The sequence below is a fragment of the Mustela putorius genome, unplaced genomic scaffold (assembly GCF_011764305.1).
Source record: "Mustela putorius furo isolate JIRA1106 unplaced genomic scaffold, ASM1176430v1.1 tig00003871_pilon_pilon_pilon, whole genome shotgun sequence".
Lineage (NCBI taxonomy): Eukaryota > Metazoa > Chordata > Mammalia > Carnivora > Mustelidae > Mustela > Mustela putorius.
The window spans coordinates 6,443,819-6,465,029 of NW_025422023.1; the positions used below are offsets into that span (position 1 = coordinate 6,443,819).

General features: G+C 34.3%; 1 protein-coding gene across 8 annotated transcripts in view; it reads left to right on the forward strand.

The window, feature by feature from the left end:
• The window catches only part of RAP1GDS1 (Rap1 GTPase-GDP dissociation stimulator 1), a 145,827-nt gene that overhangs the window by 113,130 nt on the left and 11,486 nt on the right, over positions 1-21,211 (forward strand). For 6 of the 8 annotated variants that reach the window (XM_004756023.2, XM_004756028.2, XM_004756024.2 and 3 more), the window contains 6 exons: positions 4,992-5,117; positions 12,384-12,527; positions 12,984-13,115; positions 14,371-14,505; positions 15,202-15,327; positions 16,313-16,452. In XM_004756023.2, coding sequence (XP_004756080.1) covers positions 4,992-5,117; positions 12,384-12,527; positions 12,984-13,115; positions 14,371-14,505; positions 15,202-15,327; positions 16,313-16,452 — 803 coding nt within the window. Of the gene's footprint in view, positions 1-4,991; positions 5,118-12,383; positions 12,528-12,983; positions 13,116-14,370; positions 14,506-15,201; positions 15,328-16,312; positions 16,453-16,572; positions 16,638-21,211 lie in introns of all 8 variants that reach the window. The other 2 variants (XM_045067041.1, XM_004756025.2) reach the window with 2 other exon arrangements.

Below are 21,211 nucleotides of genomic sequence, written 5' to 3' on the forward strand. Positions count from 1 at the left end.
TTGCATCTATATTCATGAGAAATATTAACCTGTAGTTTTCTTTTCTTGTAGTGTCTTTATCTAGTTTTGGTATCAGGGTGATTGAATTTGGAAGATTTGCTTCCTCTTGTATTTTTTTGAATAGTTTGAGAAGAATGGATATTAACTCTTCTTTAAATGTTTGGTGGAAATCAACTGTGGAACCCTCTGATCCTGGACTTTTGTTTCTTGGAAGTTTTTTGATTGCTGATTTAATTTCATTGCTGGTACTTGGTCTGTCCAAATCATCTCTTTCTTCCTCCTTTGTTTTGTAGGTTATTTATTTCTAGGAATTTACCCATTTGTCCTATGTTGTGCAATTTGTTAGTATTTGGGCCCTCTTTTTTTTTTTTTAAATGAGTCTTCCTAGAGGTTTGTCAATTAGATTGATCTTTTCAAAGAACTACCTCCTGGTTTCATCTATCAGTTTATTGTTTTTTGGTTTCTATATCATTTCCTTCTGCTCTAGTCTTTATTACTTCCTTCCTTTTGTTGAGTTTGGCTTTTGTTTGTTCTTCTTTTTCTAGCTCCTTTAGGTGTAAGGTTAGGGTTTTTGTTTGAGATTTTTTTTTTTTTTCTTCTTGAGGTAGGCTGTATTGCTGTAAACTTCCTTCTTAGAACCACTTTTGCTGTATCCCAACAACTTGGGACCATTGTGTTTTCATTCTCATTTTTTTTTTCATTGTAATTTTTAATTTCTTCTTTGATTTTTGGTAGACCCATTCATTATTTACTAGGATGTTATTTAACCTCTATGTATTTGTGCTCTTTCCAGATTTCTTCTTATGATTGAATTCTAATTTCATAAGATTGTGGTCAGAAAAGATGCATGGTGGGGCATCAGGTTAAGGATCTGCCTTCAACTCAGGTCATGATCTCAGAGTCCTGGGATCCATGTCGGGCTCCCTACTCAGCAGGGAGTCTGCTGCTCCCTCTCCTTCTGCCCCCTGCCCCCATCCCCCCGCTCATGCTCACTCTCCCTCTCTCTTTCTCTCAAATAAATAAATAAAATCCTTTTTTAAAAAAGAGAGAGAGAGAGACATGCATCGTATGACCTCTTTTTTTTTTTAATTTACTGGGACTTGTTTTGTGGCCTAATATGTGATCTGTTCTGGAAAATGTTCCATGTTGAATGTAGATGCCGAAGTGTTCTGAATTTGCCTATTAAATCCAGTGTGTTATTCAAAGCCATTCCCTCCTTGTTGATTTTGTGTTTGGATGGTCTGTCCATTGATGTAAGTGAGATATTAAAGTCCCTTGCTGTTATTTTATTACCGTTGATTTGTTATGAACTGTTTTATGTATTTGAGTACTTCCATGTTGGGTGCATAAATATTTATAGTTGTTATTTCCTCTTATTAGATTGCCCCCTTTCTTATATAGTATCCTTGTCTTTTGTCACAGTCTTTGTTGTAAAGTCTATTTTGTTTTCTTTTGGAATCCATTGCATGAAAAATGTTTCACCATCCCCTCACTTTCAATCTGCAGGTGTGTTTTGGTCTGAAATGAGTCTCTTGTAAGCAGTACATGGATGGGTCTTGTTTTTTTATCCATTCCTTTACCCTATGTCCTTTCATTGGAGCATTAAGTCCATTTGCATTCAAAGTAATTATTGATAGATACGTATTTATTGCCATTTTGTTACCCTTTTGTGGTTGTTGCTTTAGATTCTCTCCGGTCCTTTCTTTTTTTCTCTTTCATAGTTTGTTGGCTTTTTTTTAGTGCTATACTTGGATTCCTTTGTTGTTGGTTTTTTTTTTTTTTTCATATCTATTATTGGTATTTGATTTGTGGTTACCATTAGGTTTGTGTATAATGTCTTCTGTGTATAGCAGTCTATATAAGTTGATGGTTATGTAAGTTTGAGTCCATTCTTTTACTTCTCCCCCCCACACACAATTTTAGTATATGGTATCATACTTGAATCCTTTTGTTTTATGAATCCCTCGACTGATTTTTACAGAAATATTTTTTATTGATTTTGTGCTTTTTACTTCCCATATTCTCACTTGTGGTCTTTTGTTTTTCACCCAACGAGTCTCTCTTAATATTGTTTGTAAGGCTGGATTAGTGGTCATGTACTCTTTGAGAAAATTTTTATCTCTCTATTCTGAATGATACCCTTGTTAAGAGTATTCCTGGCTACAGATTTTCCCCTTACAGTACTTTGTATTATGTCACTCCCTTCTGGCATATGAAGTTTCTGCTGAAAAATCCACTTGTATGTAACTATCTTCTTTTCACTAGCTGCTTTAAAATTTTTTTCCTTATACTGCCTTTTGCCATTTTTATTATTAATGTCTTGGTGTGAACTTCTTTGGGTTGAATTTTTCAGCTGATCTCTGTGCCTCCTTGATCTGGATATCTCATTTCCTTCCCCAAATGAGCGAAGTTTTCAGCTATTATTTCTTCAGAAACATTTTCTGTGCCCTTATCTCTCGTTTTTCTGAGTTCCTTATCAAAAAGTTGCATACAAAATACTATGAATATGTAGATATTAGATGTCTCAAAACACTGGCAACCAGAAGAAGATAAAGTACTGCCTTCAAAAATTGGAGAGAAAATGATTTCCAATGTAGAATTCTATACCCAAACTGTCAAACAAGTGTGAAGTTATAATAAAGACATTAGCAAACATGAGCATTTCAGAAAATTACTGTCCTACATACCTTTCCTCTGGAAGCCACTGTGAGATGTGTTCCACCAAAGCAAGGAGTTTAAATTAAGAAAGAAGACTACATAGCAATCAGAAGACAAGAGATCCAACAGGAAAAGAGGAATTCCTATTAGGATAGTGACTCAAGGGCCCCAAATGGCCTATTTTCAAAGAGCACCTAGTCCAGATTGGAACAAATTAGAGGCTGCTAGAGTTGGGGTTGGGGTAATTCTTGGAGGAGATGAAATTGAATGATTACCTAAAGTGAGCTTCTTAAGAGAAGATTAGTTGATCAACAGTTTGGAGTTTGGAGCTGAATTAATGATAAGTACATAGAAAACTAAGCAAATGAAAAAAAAAAATAACCAGTACATAGAAAACTAAGCAAATGAAAAAAAAATAATCCCAAAGGAACAAAAAATAATTCGTAGCTAATACACATCGTCCTTGCCCTCAAGGAGCTTATGGCTTAGTGGGTGAGATGGGAAAATTTTAAATTTATAAACAATCATATAATTATAAATTGTGATAATTGCTAGTATGAGAAAATAATGGAATGAGGTGAGAGACTAATTTAAATTAGAGGCACAAACTCTAGGTGGGATAAAGCATTTTCAGACAGTGAGGATTTTAAAATATTTGTCTCCTGTATATAGTATTATAAGAAGTGTATTTGGAAGCTGCTGGAGGATGCTTATACCAAATTGAAACAAGTGAAGGCAAAAGGATATAGATAATAGAGTACCTAATACTGGAAGGAAAAGAAAGTATCTATTAAGATAATGATAAAAAAAAAATTCTAGGATATCACCTGTGCCCCCAAACAGAGAGTAATAAATCTAGATTGGATTTGGTCAGAATTCTCTGAAAATTCTGGATAAATTTTTAGGACTTCTGAGGCAGCAAAAGAAATTAAGAAGATAATGGAGAGAAATGGAATGGATTCCATTTGTGTTTTTGGAGGCAGATTGGTAGAGTTTGGTAATTCACTGGAGGTAAAGTTGAATGAGAACAAGTGTGCAATGACTGCTAGGTTTCTACCCGTGTAGATGGATAGATGAACTGTTCATTTAATAACTAAAGGAAGTAAAGGAACTCTGGAAGAAATACAGATTTCAGGTAGTACCAAAAGTCCTAATTTTAGACATTGAGTCTGGATACTAGAGGGGGATAGTCACATGGAGATGTCAGGTGGCCAGTTAAATGAGTAGCCTGAAGTATAAAAGAGGGTTAGAGATAGGATTGTATAAGTATCAATATACAGGTACTGTTTTGTTGCAGTGGAAGAGAATTAGATTGTCTGGGATGAGAGGACCAAAAAGATAAGAAAAAAAAAGGATCAAGTCCGAAGGAACTGGAATTTATAGAGGTTTGACAGAAGAGAAGGAGCAGGTGGGCCAAAATTAGTTTGAAGTGGGTTTAAAAGCAAATGCGAGTTCAGAAAGTAGAGACAGTATATGTAGATGCTATCAAGAAACTAGTTTGTGAAACTGAACAGAGATTGGATGGTAGTTGAAGAAAAGTAAAGTAGAAGATGGTTGTTTTTCTTTTTTTTAAAGGTTATTTGAGAGAACATACATGTGTGAGTGGGAGGAGGGGAAGAAGGAGAGAATCTAAAGGCAGTCACCCTGCTGAGCATGGATCTCGTTTCAGGGCGGGGGCAGTGGGGAGGGCGCTCAGTCCCACAACCATGAGATCATGACTGGAGCCAAAACCTAGATTTGGAGTCTCAACCAACAGAACCACCCAGGTGCCCCGAGAAAGCTATTTTTAAGATTGCTTTTTTCTGTGAGAAATATTAGAGCATATTTAAATGCTGATGGTGGGTCTCTGGAGTGAGGAGAGATCAGAAATGCTAAAGAGGTAGGAGAGAATGAGACCCCAAGTACATGTGAAGAATTGACCTTTAATAGTAGGCATGTCAGGACCAGCACAAGAACATACCGTTTTTATGATCTAAATGTAATGATGATAAGTCATCTTTACTTCAGCCATGTAAAATGCAGTCTGTTATGAGCAGTTTTTCTTCTTTGACTAAAAGCCTTGATACTATGAATTTATAACTTAGTAATTTAATTGTTGCTATGGCTACCTATACATTATGCTAGTGAACATTTTTTATAGACTTGAATAAAACTGGGTTGAAATGCTTTCTTTAATGTAAGATGTATCTGATGTATCTGATAGTTCCTGTACTCGAGGAATATTTGTATTTATCAGTAATGGTACAAAATGAGCATGAATTGAAAGTAATAAAAAACAACTTCTGCATTTAATTTTGTGTGTTTACTCTAAGATTACCTCTCCTGTTTTGCAGAGTCAAGTAAAGAACAGTTTGCCAGTACGAACATTGCTGAAGAGCTGGTAAAACTCTTCAAGAAACAAATAGAACATGATAAAAGGGAAATGATTTTTGAAGTTCTTGCTCCATTGGCAGAAAATGGTGAGAAAATAAACGCATCTCTGGATTTTTTTTTTAATCATATATGCTTTTTCCATTTTTCCTAATATTACTTAGTTGCCAGCTATTTAACTCAAAAGTCTTCTTTATTAATGACGTGATGTTTTATTTGGGTATCTATAACTTCAGCTACTTATCTACTCTGTAACTATATCTCCATTTGCCAAAACTACTTTCCAAGTTTCTTTGATTATAAAATCTTGGCAAAAACATGATTCTGTGGCTTACACATTTTTATGCCTATCTGGAAAAGGCACCTAAGGGCTGAACTTCACTTATGAAGCTTTGTAAGGCAAAAGGATAGTGTGGACACTGGTAAACTATTCCCATTTTTGGTAAAAAATCTAAAGGGATACACCATAGGAATAAGAGTGAACCATAGCATCCCATATAAATAACTTTTCAAATAACAATGTCTAGCACATAATCAGTAAGGATGATAATGGAATGAGGTGGTGTAAGATAGTGTAAGCAAGAACCAGCACAAAGAACAGGCAACAACAGCAAATCTCCAATTATTGGAATTATTAGACATTGACTCAACATAGGTGTGCTTACTATATTCAGAGAGCTCAAAGGAACCTCGAAAAGTTTAGAAGGAAACTAGAAACTATAAAAAGTGACATAGCAGATTTGAAAAACAATTGGAAATTCCTGAATTGAAAAAAATATAATCCAAAATAAGAACCTAATAGATGGATTTAGATTAAATATAGTCATCTTAGAGAACCAGTGAACTGGAAGACCTATGGGAAGAAAATCCAGAATGAAGTATAAAGAGAGAAAAAATAATCAATATACACAAAAAGAGAATAAGAAATACAAAGGATACAGTGAGAGGCTCTCAGCTCTCACATATATTTTTTGGGGTTCCAAAAAGTGGTGAGGGAAGCAGAGGCAATATTTTTAAAAATTTTGACAGAATTTGGCAGAAATTATTAATGTAAGATAACAAATATTCAAAAACCCAAAGGAATCAAAACCTGATAAAAAGAAATCTATATATCAATACAGTATCTGGAAACTAATGACAAAAATCTTAAAAACAGCCAGGAAAAAAACTGATCATCTTAAAAAGGATGACAGTTTGGCTGATTGCTTATCTTTCAGCGCAATAATGAAATCCAGATGACGATGAAACATCTTCCACATGCTGGGGGAAAAAAAGTGCCAACCTAGAATTCTAAACCCCATGAAAACATCCTTCAAAACTAAAGGCAAGGGCACCTGGGTGGCTCAGTTACTTAAGCGTCTGCCTTCAGCTCAGTTCATGATCCCAGGGTCCTAGAATCGAGCCCCTAGTTGAGGCTCCCTGCAGGGAGCCTGCTTCTCCCTCTCCCTTTGCCTACTGCCCGCCCCTGCCCCTCATTTGTGCTCTCTCTATTTCTCTCTCTGTCAAATAAATAAATTAAAATTAAAAAAAAAAACACTAAAGGCAAAATTTAAAGATTTTCAGAGTAAAAACTGAGAAGTTTCACCAACTTTTAAGGTGATTACTAAAATAATTTTTGAAAACAATGTGTAACTGCCAAACTAATGGAAAGATTTATGGAAAGTTTTTTTTAAGCATACCTTCAAAATAACAGAAGAGAGGAGAGAAAAAGGAACATGGAACAGGGGGTACAAATAGGGCATACAAAATATACTAGGTTTAAGTCCTAATTTTTCAGTAATTATATTAAATGCATTTGACCTAAATCCTTCAATTAAGAGACCAATTGTCAAGTGAATTTTTAAAAATCAAGTATGCTTTTTAAAACTTGTTAAATATAAGGAGATTTTAAAGTATTTAAGAGAAATACTCTTAAGGAGTATTTAAAAGTATTTGAGAATAAAAGTATTTAAAAAAATTTAAAAAATAATCAAATCAAAAAAATAAAAATCATTCAGGAGAGCGTGGGTGGCTGTCAGTTGAGCATCTGGTTCTTGATTTTGGGTCAGGTCATGATCTTGTGTTCTGGGATGAGCCCCACATCAGGCTCCATGCTCAGTGGGGAATCTGCTGCTCTCCCTCTGATCTCCTTTACTCCCTTCCTTTCCCCGCTTCTACTTCCATGGGCACATACTCTCTCTCTAAAATAAATATATCTTCATAAGTAAATAAACCATTCAAACTTTAAGAAGGCTGAGATAGTTATATTTAATATCAGATTTAAAAAAACTTAAAATTAAAAGACTTAATAGAGGTAGGGTGATAACAGTTCTGATTCACCTGGGAGCTGTAAGTATACGTTACCTCAAAACATAGGAAGCAGAAATACTCAGAATTATGGAGAGAAATAGACAAGTCCATAAATATCATGGGAGTTTTTAATACCTCTTTTTTAGTAACTGATACAACAAGCAGATAAAAAAACAACAAAAAGATTATAGAAAAGATAACATGATTAAGAAAATTGATTTAACAGACATATTGTGGAATACTGCACTCAGCTACAGGGCCCTTTCTTTTCAAGTACACATGAAATATATAATACACGTATAGTCATGAAAAAGTTTTACATTGATGTAGTATTAGGCTGAGTGAAATAAATCAATCAGAAAGGTAAATATGGTTTCACTTATATATGGTTCACTTATATGGTTTCACTCATATATGGAATTTAAGAAACAAGAGATAAACTTAGGGGAAAGGAAGGAAAAATAAAATAAGTTGAAATCAGAGAGGGAGACAAACCATAAGAGACTTAACTATAGGAAACAAACAGGGTTGTTGGTGGGGGGATGGGGTAACTGGGTGATGGACATTGAGGATGCTAATGTGACGTAATGAGCACTGGGTGTCATATGCAACTGGTGAATTATTGAACTTTACCTCTGAAACTAATGATATGCTATATGTTTAATTGAATTTTTAAAAGCTAATAAAAAAAGAAAAAAGTTTTAACCTATTTCAAAGGGTTGCAACCTTATGGAGTATGTGTTCTTACTTAAGTGAATTGTCTAATAAAAAGATAACTAGGAAATCCCTTTATATTTAGATATTAAAAAATATATTTCTAGTACCTCGAAGGTCAAAGGAGAATTATGACGGAAATTGGAAATGTTTCTTTTTTGAAGATTTTCATTTGAGAGAGAGAGTATATGCACAAGTGCATGCACAAGTGGAAGGAAGAAAGAATCTCAAGTTTGATCTCAGGGCATGATCTCACGACCCAAAAATCATGACCTGCGCTGAAACCAAGAGTCACATGCTCAACCAAATAAGCCACCAAGGCACATTGGAAATTAGAAAATTTTCTAATAATGAAAACAGTACTGTATCTTAAATCTTATGTGATATAGGTGATAAAGCCATACTTAGAGGCAAGAAAATCTAAAGAGCTGAGATTAATAAAATGGAAAATACATAATGCAACATAAGCATATAATCACCAAGGTTGAGTCTGAGAGACTAAATAAAAACTGGTAAATCACTAATAAGATTTGTCAAGAAAAGAAAACTTTATTCTGATGAAACTGTAGTAATTAAAAGACAATGTGGTATTGGTACAACGATGGATGAGAAGACCAGGATACCTAAAAACAGATGGATGCATTAATAAGTACTTATTTTATTAGGAGAAAAGAACAAGTTGTCAGTACAAAACAGTACAGAAAGAACAGTCTTTTCAATGAACAGTGCTGGGAATATGGGAAAAAAATACAAATGAAGACATTATGTACACCCATATTTCATACTGTATTTAAAAAGTTTAGGTAGATAATTACCTGAATGGGAAATTAAAAACCAGAAAACATACCTTTAAAATATAAGATAGAAGAATATTGTTATGGCCTTGGAGTTATAAAGAATTTTCTTAGGCCACAGAAATCTCTGGCTATAAAGGAAAAGATAGATAAATTTGGCTAAAACTAATAGTGAAAATCAAAGACACCAAAAGCACCATTAAGAGTGAAAAGCACCACAGTGTGTGAGAAGATATCTACAACACACATAATCAATACAATGTGTACAACTTATAAAAACTCCCACAGATCATTAAGAAAAATGTAGAAAGCCAGAGGGAAAACATAAAAGATTTAAATAGGCACTTGACAAAAGATAAAGTCCAAATGGCTAATAAACACATGAAAATATGCTTAACTCATTAGTAATGGGGATGCAGAATGGAACACTACATACCCATTGGAAAGTCTAATAATGTTGATGAGGGTGTGGAGTGGTGGGAACTCAGTAAGTGCTGGTGGGTGTGTAAATTGGTACAATTTGGAAAACAAGTTCAAGATTGTAGTCTGTGTGATTGAGCAATTTTGCTCTTAGAATATAGCCAGAAACATGTACATGTCTACCAGGAACCACTACAGAAATGTTCTTAGCTTTATCTATAACAAAGGAAAAATTAGAAACAACTCCTGTCCATTAACAACAGAATAATGAATGGTAGACTCATATAATGGAAAAAATTATACTTAGGAAAAGAAATGAAGACAACTTTAACAGTAGTTAGATGAATCTTAAAAACATTGATAGAGGGCGCCTGGGTGGCTCAGTGGGTTGGGCCGCTGCCTTCGGCTCAGGTCATGATCTCAGGGTCCTGAGATCGAGTCCCGCATTGGGCTCTCTGCTCAGCAGGGAGCCTGCTTCCTCCTCTCTCTCTCTCTGCCTGCCTCTCTGCCTACTTGTGATCTCTCTCTGTCAAATAAATAAAAATTTAAAAATCTTTTAAAAAAAATTGATAGAAAAAAGCCAACACTACACTACAGGACACCTGGGTGGCTCAGTCAGTTGAGCAGGGGCCTTCAGCTCTGATCATGATCCCAGGGTCCTGGGATTGAGCCCTGCATTGGGATCCCTGCTCAGTGGAGAGCCTGCTTCTCCCTCTCCTTCTGCCTACTGCTCTGCCTACTTGTGTTCTCTATGTCTTTCAAATAAATAAATAAAATCTTAAAAAAAAAAAAGTAAAGCCAACACTAAAAATATGTATTGTAAGGTTCCATTTATATAATAATTCAAAAAAGGTAAAATTAAACTGTAGTTTTCAGGAATGCTGAAATACTCTTAAGTGAAATAGTAAGGAAAATTATGAGTGTGTTTACCATAAAAATCAAGGTAGTGATTTGAGAGGAGTGGAGAGAGTAAGTAATACATGATGGGAAATGGGAATGAACAGAGGGGCTCCCAGGGATGCTGGCAATGAATTTCTTGATCTTGGTGGAAGTTACATGGTTATTTGCTTCATAGTAATTGATTAAACTAATACGTATATTATGTACTTTATTCCTTTTGTGGCATTTTTTTTCACCATTTAGAAAAGATTTTAAAGTATATGTAAGTACATAGGTGTTTATGTATTTATATATATGATACACCTGTATGTATACTTACCTATATATGCAAATGGTGGCTATAAAAATAGATGTCCTTGGGCAGAATTGTGTTGATAAATGTGTGCTGAGCTATCTGCTTTGGCAGACTGCTTTGCTGATCCTCCTTAGTAAGGCTACTTAAAGCCTCCCACATATATACGTGATTACAGTCAAAGTGTGAGAGAGCTGTAAACTTTAATCTTGACACATTTTAAATTTTCTAAATGCTTTAGATCTTATTAAAGAACAAAGAATAAAACTTGTTTCTCATCTCATTTGGTGGTTTGGCCAAATGAAATTTTTATTGTGACCTTCAGTCAGTTTTATACCAGAGAATTACCTGTAACCTTTCTTGCAATATGTCAAAATAACAGGGTTTTTCTTATATCTGTTTCCTCCTTTACCACCTTCACTTCTGTTTTATAATTGTGCAGTGAATTGAATGATACCTTTGAAAGCTTATTTCTGGACTATCCTTAGTATTCATCTTTGGTTCATCTTTAGTTTTCCTTGTATGCAAAGAATTAAAATTGGGATTTGTATAATTCAGGGTTTTTAGAATTTTAAGGCTTTTTCTCATTACTTTCAATTCTAGTCACCACACATTTCTAGCCCTAGCATTCTGTAACCAAGGAAACGCCCTACTTTCAGCATGGCACAGTGCAAGTGTACCTTAAAAAAAAAAAAAAATCCGGGTTGAATATTCTGTGTATTCTTAGATAATATTCTAAAGATTCTCAGTGGTCCTAGTGTTGGGAGTGGGGGGAACCTAAATTTTTATATCTTAATATTGACTAAAAGAAAACGTCATTTATAAAAAGGTCTTTGATTCTCCCAAATAACAACCTAAAGCTGCCATTGCTATAGATGTGTACATATACAGCTTAGGGAAACCAATGACTAAAATAAAATCCAACTGAAAAACAAGACTTTAATTATTCTATAGAGCAAATGTTTCTAAGGTCTTTCAGTAATTGTCTACATTTATCTTAAGTGCTATATAAAAGACCCAAAGCATTTAGGTAAGCGAGTTTAGGTTAAAATACAAACTGAAAGAGGTATAGTACATACTGTAATGGGGGAGACAGATATGGATAGAATATAAAATCTGCGCTGAAATAAGCTCTGTAATAAAAAATATGTAAGTTATGAGGGGTGCAAACGATCTGATATGAGTAGGGCTTGCTCTGAAGAGAATTTCTAACAATATAATTGGGATGTAAATTTTGCTGTTAAATACCTTCACATTGCTGGTTATCCATCAGAAAGTTCAAAAGTTATTTTTTTCTTTCATCTTTTAATATGGAAAATTTAAAACCCATGCTGATGTAAAGAAAATATAGTATAATGAACCACCATGTATCCATTACTCGGGAAAACTTTAAATTAATGAAAATCTGAAGCCCTTTTAAAAAACATGGGTTTTGAAATTCAGAAATTTGTAGATTTATTAACTGCCTTGGAAAAAATCACATTTATACAAATATGAATCCAAATATACTTAGGTATAGTTTGAAATTTACTAATAGCTCTTTACCTTTCAGTAACTTTCTATTCAAATGCCATTAGTGGATAATACTTTAATTCTGTATAATAGGTGTATGTGTTTTATTTTAAATGGTGTGGGTGTTGTATAGTATTTTAAACATGAGCATGATATCTAGAATAGATGCATGATATCTAAAATAGATATCTGTTTAACAGTGGAGTGCTATTACTTTGCTTCAAAGCTGAGAATCAGTTGTTTAGGTGCTGCCAGACATTGTAAAAAAAAATGAAATAGAAGTATATAAGGTGTACTTTGTTTTGAAACTTAAATCTTTGAAAGTGTATTATCTAAATCATGCATTTTCTTTATTATAATTCTTTATAATGTATTGCTTATAACAACTTTTATTTCATCTCAAATTTTGGTTATTTTGCTCACATATTCTTTAGATGCTATTAAGTTACAGCTGGTTGAAGCAGGCCTGGTAGAATGTCTACTAGAGATTGTTCAGCAGAAAGTGGACAGTGACAAAGAGGATGATATTGCTGAGCTCAAAACTGCTTCAGATCTAATGGTTTTACTACTTCTTGGAGGTGAGTTATAATTTAAGACAGTCGAAGAACATGATTGTCATATTTATAAAAATGTATTGTCTCTTTCATGAACACTATATATCTTAGGCATTTTCTCATTTTCCTGCCTCATACAATCCTGTTGATGAACCTTAAATGCATCATGGAGAGAACTAGAGATAATGAACCTGGGAAAAAGGAGTCTTTGTTATCTTCGTTATCTTAGAGAGCTGTCATAGGAGAGCTGTGGCACCAAAAAGGCTGAAAGTTAGGAGTTTATTTGGAACTTAAACTAGAAAAATCCTCAGCTCTTTTTCCAATCTCTACTAAAAGCTTATTAAAAAAAGAGCATTACTTTTCCTTCTGTGAATTATCATTTGTGAAGTCTATAGTTATCCAGTAGGATGGTCATATAGGAATATGGATTTGTTATTCTTAATTCTTTTCCTCTTATCTGTTTGTTTCTTTTACCTCTAGATGAATCCATGCAGAAATTATTTGAAGGAGGAAAAGGTAATGTGTTTCAAAGGGTATTGTCCTGGATTCCATCAAATAACCACCAGCTACAGCTTGCTGGAGCATTGGCAATTGCAAATTTTGCCAGAAATGGTAAGCATGTTATTTTGTCCTTTATAAACTGGATGTTCTATATATATATATTTTTTTTTTAATTTTTCTTTGCCATTACATGTAGTAAAACTGGAACAGTTCAGAAGTATATGTGGTGTAACACTACCTTAATTTTTAGATAGATGAAATACTTTTCTTTTCTTTTCTTTTCTTTTTTCAAGTAACCTTTGCTTCCCAGCATGGGGCTTGAACTCCCTACCCCGAGATCAAGATTCTCATGCTCTACTGACTGAACCAGCTAGGCCTCCCCTACTTAGCGATTTTTCTAACAAATTATATTTTTTGTGCAATTTAACTAAGTTCTGGTAGTTTCAAGGTCATGAACAGTGATCATGAAATCCTTCTTTGGGTTCTCTGCACTTCAAAGATCATTAAATTTGGGTTTCATTCTAATATGCATCTTATCTGAGAGGATATGCTCTCTTGCCTGGTGGTTGATTTAATAATCTGAGTATTCTTTGTAGGGTTATTGTGCCTTAATTTATACTTTTGTGCCTCTAAAACTTAAGTGTCAGTAATCCTCTGGTTTAGGGTAGAATCTGGTTTAATAATATCTCCAAGGAACTAGATCTTCATTTTCATTTCTAAAGTCTGGAACTCCTGCTCTTTAGTCTAGAAACTCATTCTTAGACTGTGACTAGGAAATATGGGCTTACTTTTTATTTTTAGTTTGATTTTATTCCACTTTTAGCTGTGTAACTGTATAATGAATGTCATATTCCATTTTATTTTTGAGGATGATCATTCAGTCCTTATGATGTAATTAATAATTAATAATAGTAAAATATGGGTAACTTGCAGCTAAACGTGGAATAAACAGTGGTTCATTATAATATTCTCTCTGCTTTGTACATGTTTCAAAAATTCGGACATTGAAAAATAATTTAAACATCAGCTGTGACTGCATTCTGTATATTGTTGTACAGTAACATTGGCAGAACTCATGTCCAGTTGACTATAAGTGAAAACTACTGGTAGACATTTTAAGCATATGATTTCTACTTACTCATCTTCTAATATATTATCAGGCTGTATGCTAGAGATTTTTCTTGTCATGACTTCTTACTCAGAAAAGAAAAAAACTCTATGAATTTGATAGGAGAAGCAATTGGAATTCATTTTATTTTCTTGTAGCTCCATTTTCCCTATTGTAGATAATGGATAGGCATCACTACTATAAAATATTTAATTAAATTAATTATAAAGAAGAAATAAATCTTTTTGTTTCATTCAGATGGAAACTGTATCCACATGGTAGACAATGGAATTGTAGAAAAACTTATGGATTTACTGGACAGACATGTAGAAGATGGAAATGTAACTGTACAGCATGCAGCATTAAGTGCCCTCAGGAATCTTGCCATTCCAGGTAGGTCTTAAGAATGGTAGGCAACTGTGTATGAGGTAAGATCCTATTGTTTAAGGAGGTATTTATTTTATGTGATTTGTGTACCTATCGTAACCTGTCTATAAGCAGACATAATTCTTAAAAATAGCCTTAATGTATCTTTGGATTAAAGACTCTGAGTGATGAGATCCCATTATCATGGGAAATAATACAGGAGATAATTAAAGCTATTATTCTGCTTCCTAAAAATAAATTTCTGATTAGGTAAAATAGTATGACTATATGAAGATACAATCCATAAGAAATCAACTTGTTTCATATCAATTTATTTATTAATATTGTCTAGAACATCTATATTAACACAGTTGGGTCAAGGACAGAGGTAAAAAGAAACATTTATTAAAGTTGAGGAATTACGCTGTTTTGTAAATAAGACCACGGTCTCAGATTTCCTTTATAAATTTTTAAGTGTTTTGAGGGTAGGTTTTAAAAGCCAGTACATACTATTTCATATGTTGTGCTCCTATAGACAAATAGAATAATTTGGTCCCACCCCCCAGTCCTATTCTTAAAGTAAAAAGACTGCTTTTAAATAGAAAAATGTAATATGGGGCCTTAAAAATAGTAAGACAATAAATATGTATTGAATTGAATGACTACAGTCAAGAATGTTAGCACCTTTCTAACCATAGTCTCTCTTTTTCTCTCTTTCTCTAGTTGTAAATAAAGCTAAGATGTTATCAGCTGGAGTCACAGAGGCAGTTTTGAAATTCCTTAAGTCTGAAATGCCTCCAGTTCAATTCAAACTTCTGGGAACATTAAGAATGTTAATAGATGCACAAGGTAAAAGAAATGTTTTTGCAAGGTACATTTTTGGTATGATAGTGTGCCTTAGTTGAAAAGGACTTGTTTTTAGCTTTCAGAATTATATAACCATAAAGATAAATGGCAAGTAAAAGGCAAAGAGAGATTGGTTTTAGAGCTCCATTCATTAATTTCCATGCTTGTTATAATTGACTTTAAATGGAAATTGTATTGCATCTCTAGTGTACATATAATCTTGATTTTACATTGATGTATTAGCAGTTCTGAGGGGTTTTTATGTTTCAGCATTTCATACCCCCCCTTTTTTTTTAAAAAAGATTATACTTATTTATTTGACAGAGAATGAGAGAGCACAAGCAGGGGGAGCAACAGAGGGGTAGGGAGAAGCAGGCTGCCTGCTGAGCAGGGAGCTTAACGTGGGGCTCTATCCCAGGACCAAAGGCAGATGCTTAACCAACTTAGCCACTGAGGCACCCCATTTTGTACCCATTTTTACCTTGTCTTGAAAATCACATTTCAGTACACTGACAGTCAAAATTTTAAAAAATTTATTTTGCAAATAGGGAGATCATTTTCTGTTTACAGGGGGGAAAATGACAAAAACTACTCCTTGGAATGAATTGTGTTTATTTACTTATTTCTAAATTCTAAACCTTTCTCTAAATTGATTTCTCAGAGTCCTTCTAATACCCTTTGTTATAGTTTGCCAGACTACTAACATACTACCAGGCTGAATCATGAGAGTATAACATTGTTTTGTATTTTTGTGTTTTGTATAAAAGTCCACAACTTTGTAGAAAACGCGAAATAGTCCATCAGATATGGAGTATTTGCAGTTCTTGCTTAATAAGATCATTGTGTTGTACAATTACATATATATGTGTGTGTGTGTATATATATATATATGTATAAATTTCTTTCACAGTCTTACATCTTCACCAGTTATTTCAGTTGGTTGCCTATCAGTGATTGTTTCCTTTGTGGTTTGACTTCTTCCCTATAGCAGAAGCTGCTGAACAACTGGGAAAGAATGTTAAATTAGTGGAGCGTTTGGTAGAATGGTGTGAAGCCAAAGATCATGCTGGTGTGATGGGGGAGTCCAACAGACTGCTGTCTGCCCTCATACGACACAGTAAATCAAAAGTAAGTTCCAGAGAAAACTGTCCATTAAAAAACATATAAGTGGCCTTTTAGGAAATTCCATATCATAGATCCTATATCATAAGCTTGCATTTTACATATTTATATATAAATATATTACAGATAGACCTCAGAGGTATCATAGTTTCTGTTCCAGACCACTGTGATAAAGCGAAAATTGCAAAAAAGTGAGTCAAATGAATTTTTTGGTTTCCTAATGCATATAAAAGTTGTGTTTACATTATATTGTAGTCTGTTAAGTGTGCAGTAGCATTATGTTTAATATAATAATTTGATACCTTAATTTAAAAATACTTGATTGCTAAAAAATGCTAACCATTTTCAGTGAGCTTTCAGAGTCATCATCACTGATCACAGATCACCATAACAAACAGAGTAGTGGAGAAAAGTTTGAAACTTTGTGAGAATTACCAACATGTGATACAGACATAAAGTGAGCAAATGTTTCTGGGAAAATGACTTACTTGACACAGGGTTGCACAGACCTTCAATTTGTATAAAACGCAAGATCTGTGAAACACAGTGAAGTGAAACAGTAAAATGAGGGATGCCTGTGATCCACAACCCTGAAAAAGTTGAAGATTGAGCTTTTATTTAGTTCTATTCCATAATAGTTAATTCCATAAGGCTTTAGAATGAAACAGTTGAGTTCAGATTTTATCTCCACCATTTACTTGGTCAGGTCTTTCACATCCCAGTATCTCAGTATATTAAACCTGGACTAATATCTACCTGAAAGTTTTGTGAGAATGATTCAATGAGATCACATACTCAAAGTGCTCAACTGGTACCTGGGACTTAGAAAGCACTCAGTAAGTGGAGTCGTTGTAAATGTTGCTGGTGTTACCACTATACTCAGTGTCAGACATCTTCTGTGGACCAGGCACTGACCAAGCTAGCTAATGATATTAAGAAATTAAATGATATCAAGATAGTATGTGATGCTCTAAACTCACAAAGCTGGAGGAAATCCATTCTCAGAGCGGTGTCCAGCCTAGGATGTGTCTGACATGGTTGCTAACCTGTTTGTTGAGTGAATGAATACATGAATGAGCAAATAAACTATTATAAAGATTACAGTGTTGGGAACCCAGGCCAGCAGGTTAGCAGCTGATTTATTATCTATATTATATGCCTTTTATTTTTCTGTAACCTGTTTTCTAAAGTGAAACTTCGGGCATTTCACTTATGCCCTTGGGAAAATGCATCACAACTTCTTAACCAAATTTTGGAGCCAAAACTGTTCATTTGCTATATTAATTGAGATTTGAGGGTTTTGAGGCTTTTCTGTTAATATTTATCACAGATTTCCCTGTCCCTCATCTATGCCCCCATTCCCCCCACCAGAAAATAAAAGCTTTCAAGTACCCATTAAGCATCCTCATCATGTAGGTGTTTTGAAAAGACCAGGGAAACGGGGCATTGCACTTTTCTAGGGGTGTGTGTGTGTGTGTGTGTGTGTGTAACAAAAAAGCAATTTGAAATGATACAGTTCAATGATAATTTTAACTTCATGGTCACATTGTAACTGTATATTCACAGTTCAGTCCTGCAGGCCAGGCTTTTTGTTTTTTTGTTGCATATGTTCCCTACAGTTAAGTGTATACCGCTCCTAAGCAGCATTAGGAGCCTTGGTTTGCATACTTTAATGATCAGAACATAAGGCGTGTTCCTTGTGTGAGCTCCAGATCAGAACTCTTATTTTTAAATTTCACAAACATTAAAGTAGAATCAGTGATACCTTTTGAGAATCAAAGCAGTGCTCAGAATATATTCCATTGAATAATAACCCTAAAAAAACACTGCACAAAGAGAGAAGGTTGCATGATCAGATTAGTTAGGAAGTAGTTCATTCCCTTTCCTTGCCTTTGGAACTCACAGCACACATTAGTACTACTCTAAAAAAAAACCTTAACTCTGTTTACTCTACTGATCCCCAAACTATCAGACAATGGGTTTCTGCAAGTTGCATCTATCAAATACATTCCACTGGACATACTTCAGAGAATCCTGCTCTGGAAGAAGCTTTTAAACACTAGGCACAAGTGAGTCACATTCTTGTAGATCCTTAACCAACTGTTGGGAATTACAGTTCTCTCCTTGTGTTATTTTTAAACTTTGAAGATCCTACTCCTTTTAAAGTCACACTGAATTCTGACTTAGAGTCCAGCCCTCTAAAAATTTGCACTGACTCACAAGGTTTCACACTCACTTAGTCATCCCAGCCATATACAGTGTATTCTTGTGCTTGTGCCAAGAGGTAAATTCACATCTTCCCTCGAAAGAGTGCCCTAGGCTAGGACTCTTGAGCAACTAGCTGGACCTTCTGATTGTAGACAACAAAAACAGAAAAGTATGGTTTGCTTCTACAGTAGGAATATAAAAATTGCTTCCTGTCAAGGCACTCTCTCCTTCCTCCTTTAAGGGTAAAACATTCTTCAGTTATCAAGCTAAAAACTTAATGAAACAATTTATTTCGGCATTCGCTCATACATCTAACATCTGATTTCCTGTGCTGGGAAGTAGTCTTTGATGATACAAAGTCGAGAAGGTTTTTGTTAGGTGATTCAGTGGCTATGTTATCAACTGATTATCTTGAATTTAAGCCTACTTCAGAACATTACATTGTAATCAATATTGTACAGTTTTCAGCAAAGTTTGTAGCTGGATTATCTCAATTATTAAGGGCAAATTGGCCATAACAGCTAAATATGTGAAACTCTTACATACATAATTTGCCTTAGTTGTGTATGTACCAAAATTTAACTTTCTATAAGAATACTCCTTACGAAATAGGATTGCAAAAAAATATATCATTTAAACCTTTGTAAAGCATTATAAAGTATGTCCAAAATTCTTGGAGATTTTGCAGATGCACTTAGGGCTTAGAAGGATTACCCAGAAAAATGTCTTCCTGTATATTTCTCCAGTCTAATAAATGAAATGGTTTCAGAAAAGTTAAACTCTCTAGGTTAATTTTAGATGTGTATTGGTTAAAATTATTTATAATTCTCTAGATGAACTTTGCTCTGTGGAGTGGTGCTAATATCCTTTTTTCCCCCTAATTTCTTGAAGTTTAAAATATAACTTTAAAATACATTCATAGAGCCTCTGCAGAGCACATTGTGACTAGCTATGTATGATACTAGTGATGAATTTAGTACATATACTTTTGCGTAGACCACAGTGATTAGGAACCAGAAAGTGATAAGCAAACTGCCTAGATTTGAGTCTTGACTTTTTTACCACTTCGTCACCAACTTTGGACAGATTTCATAACTTAATCTGAGCTTCAGTTTTTTCATCTGTTAATAACTAAATGAGGGGATTTTCTGGGAGGATAAGAATATCTAAGGTCTGTAAACTACCCAGTATAATGTCCAGTGTGTACTTGTTGCTCCATAGAGAGTAGCTGTCAGTATTAATCTCTTTTGTCATACAGCACAAGAACAAGGCTTCATTTGTCTTTTACCTTCCATTTTGTCAGGCAGAGCAACTTCCTAGAGGAGCTATTCAATAAACATTTACTGAAGTAGGAGGAGAGAGCGAGCAGGCACTTTAAAAAGCAATACTCTGTTTTCTGTTCAAAAAAGTGAGATGGAGGGGCTCCTGGATAACTCAGTTAAGCATGTGACTCTTGATTTTGGCTCAGGCCGTGATCTCAGAGTTGTGAGATCTACACTCTGCATGGAGCCTGCTTGAGATTCTCTCTGTACTTCTCCCTCTGCTTGTGCACTCTCTCTCTCTAAAATAAAAATAAAAATAAAACAAATAAAATGAGATGGTAAATGAGCTATGCTTGAACTTAAAGGGAGCTACTCACTCTGATACACAGTTTCCTTCTTCATTTATTATCTGCCTCTCCTTCTACTACAGTGGACTCTCTGGGGTGAGCCACAAAATAAAGGATGAAATGCCAGTCCAAGAACCTTCATTAAGTGACTGCATATGTATCTATGAACCTCCCTCTTGTCTTCTTTACTCAAGAAGCTCCTTTGTGATTTTTATAAAATTCTTTACAAATTTTAAGTTTCAAATAAAGTGGCCACCAAGTACATTGGGAGGCTTTCTTTTTGTTAGAAAGGGCTTTAAAAGACAGTCTCTCACTTAATAAAAGAGGTAATGGTAAAAGGCTACTTAAATGCCAGAATATAGCCACCATAAAAACTCAGTAATAGGACTGAGTTTAGATGATTTAGAATATTTGATCTCTAAATGCGTTTGGGCTCAAAGCAAAGATCCTGTCTATAATTTGTTTTCTTGAGAATTTATATAAGGTAGAAGCATAACGGAAACCCCTCTTCAAACATTTTAGCAAATTAATTTGAAAAATATTTCTAATTAGTTAGTTTTATACTGTTGAAGCTAATGCAGGCTACTTAATATCCACTTAAATTACTAAAAGTAGTGAGAACAAAGAAAATTACTCTAAAAATTCTGTAATTGAGACTTTCTACTAAATCACATTTAATCCAAGAGTTTCTAGGAAACAAAACTGAGATAAAAACAAAAATGAATACTAGAAATAAATGTGCCATTTTTAAAAAATCTAACTTTTGCCTTGCCATATATTCTTACATTGGTTTTTCATGTAATAACTTTGTAATTATCACAAAAACCAATGATAACACTATTCCAGTATTATAGATAAAGTCACGAAATGCAGAGAGGTTCAGTAATTTGCTTAGTCAATGTTGGCACTGGTGTTTTTCAATCTGGAACCCATGGTCTACTCCGCCAT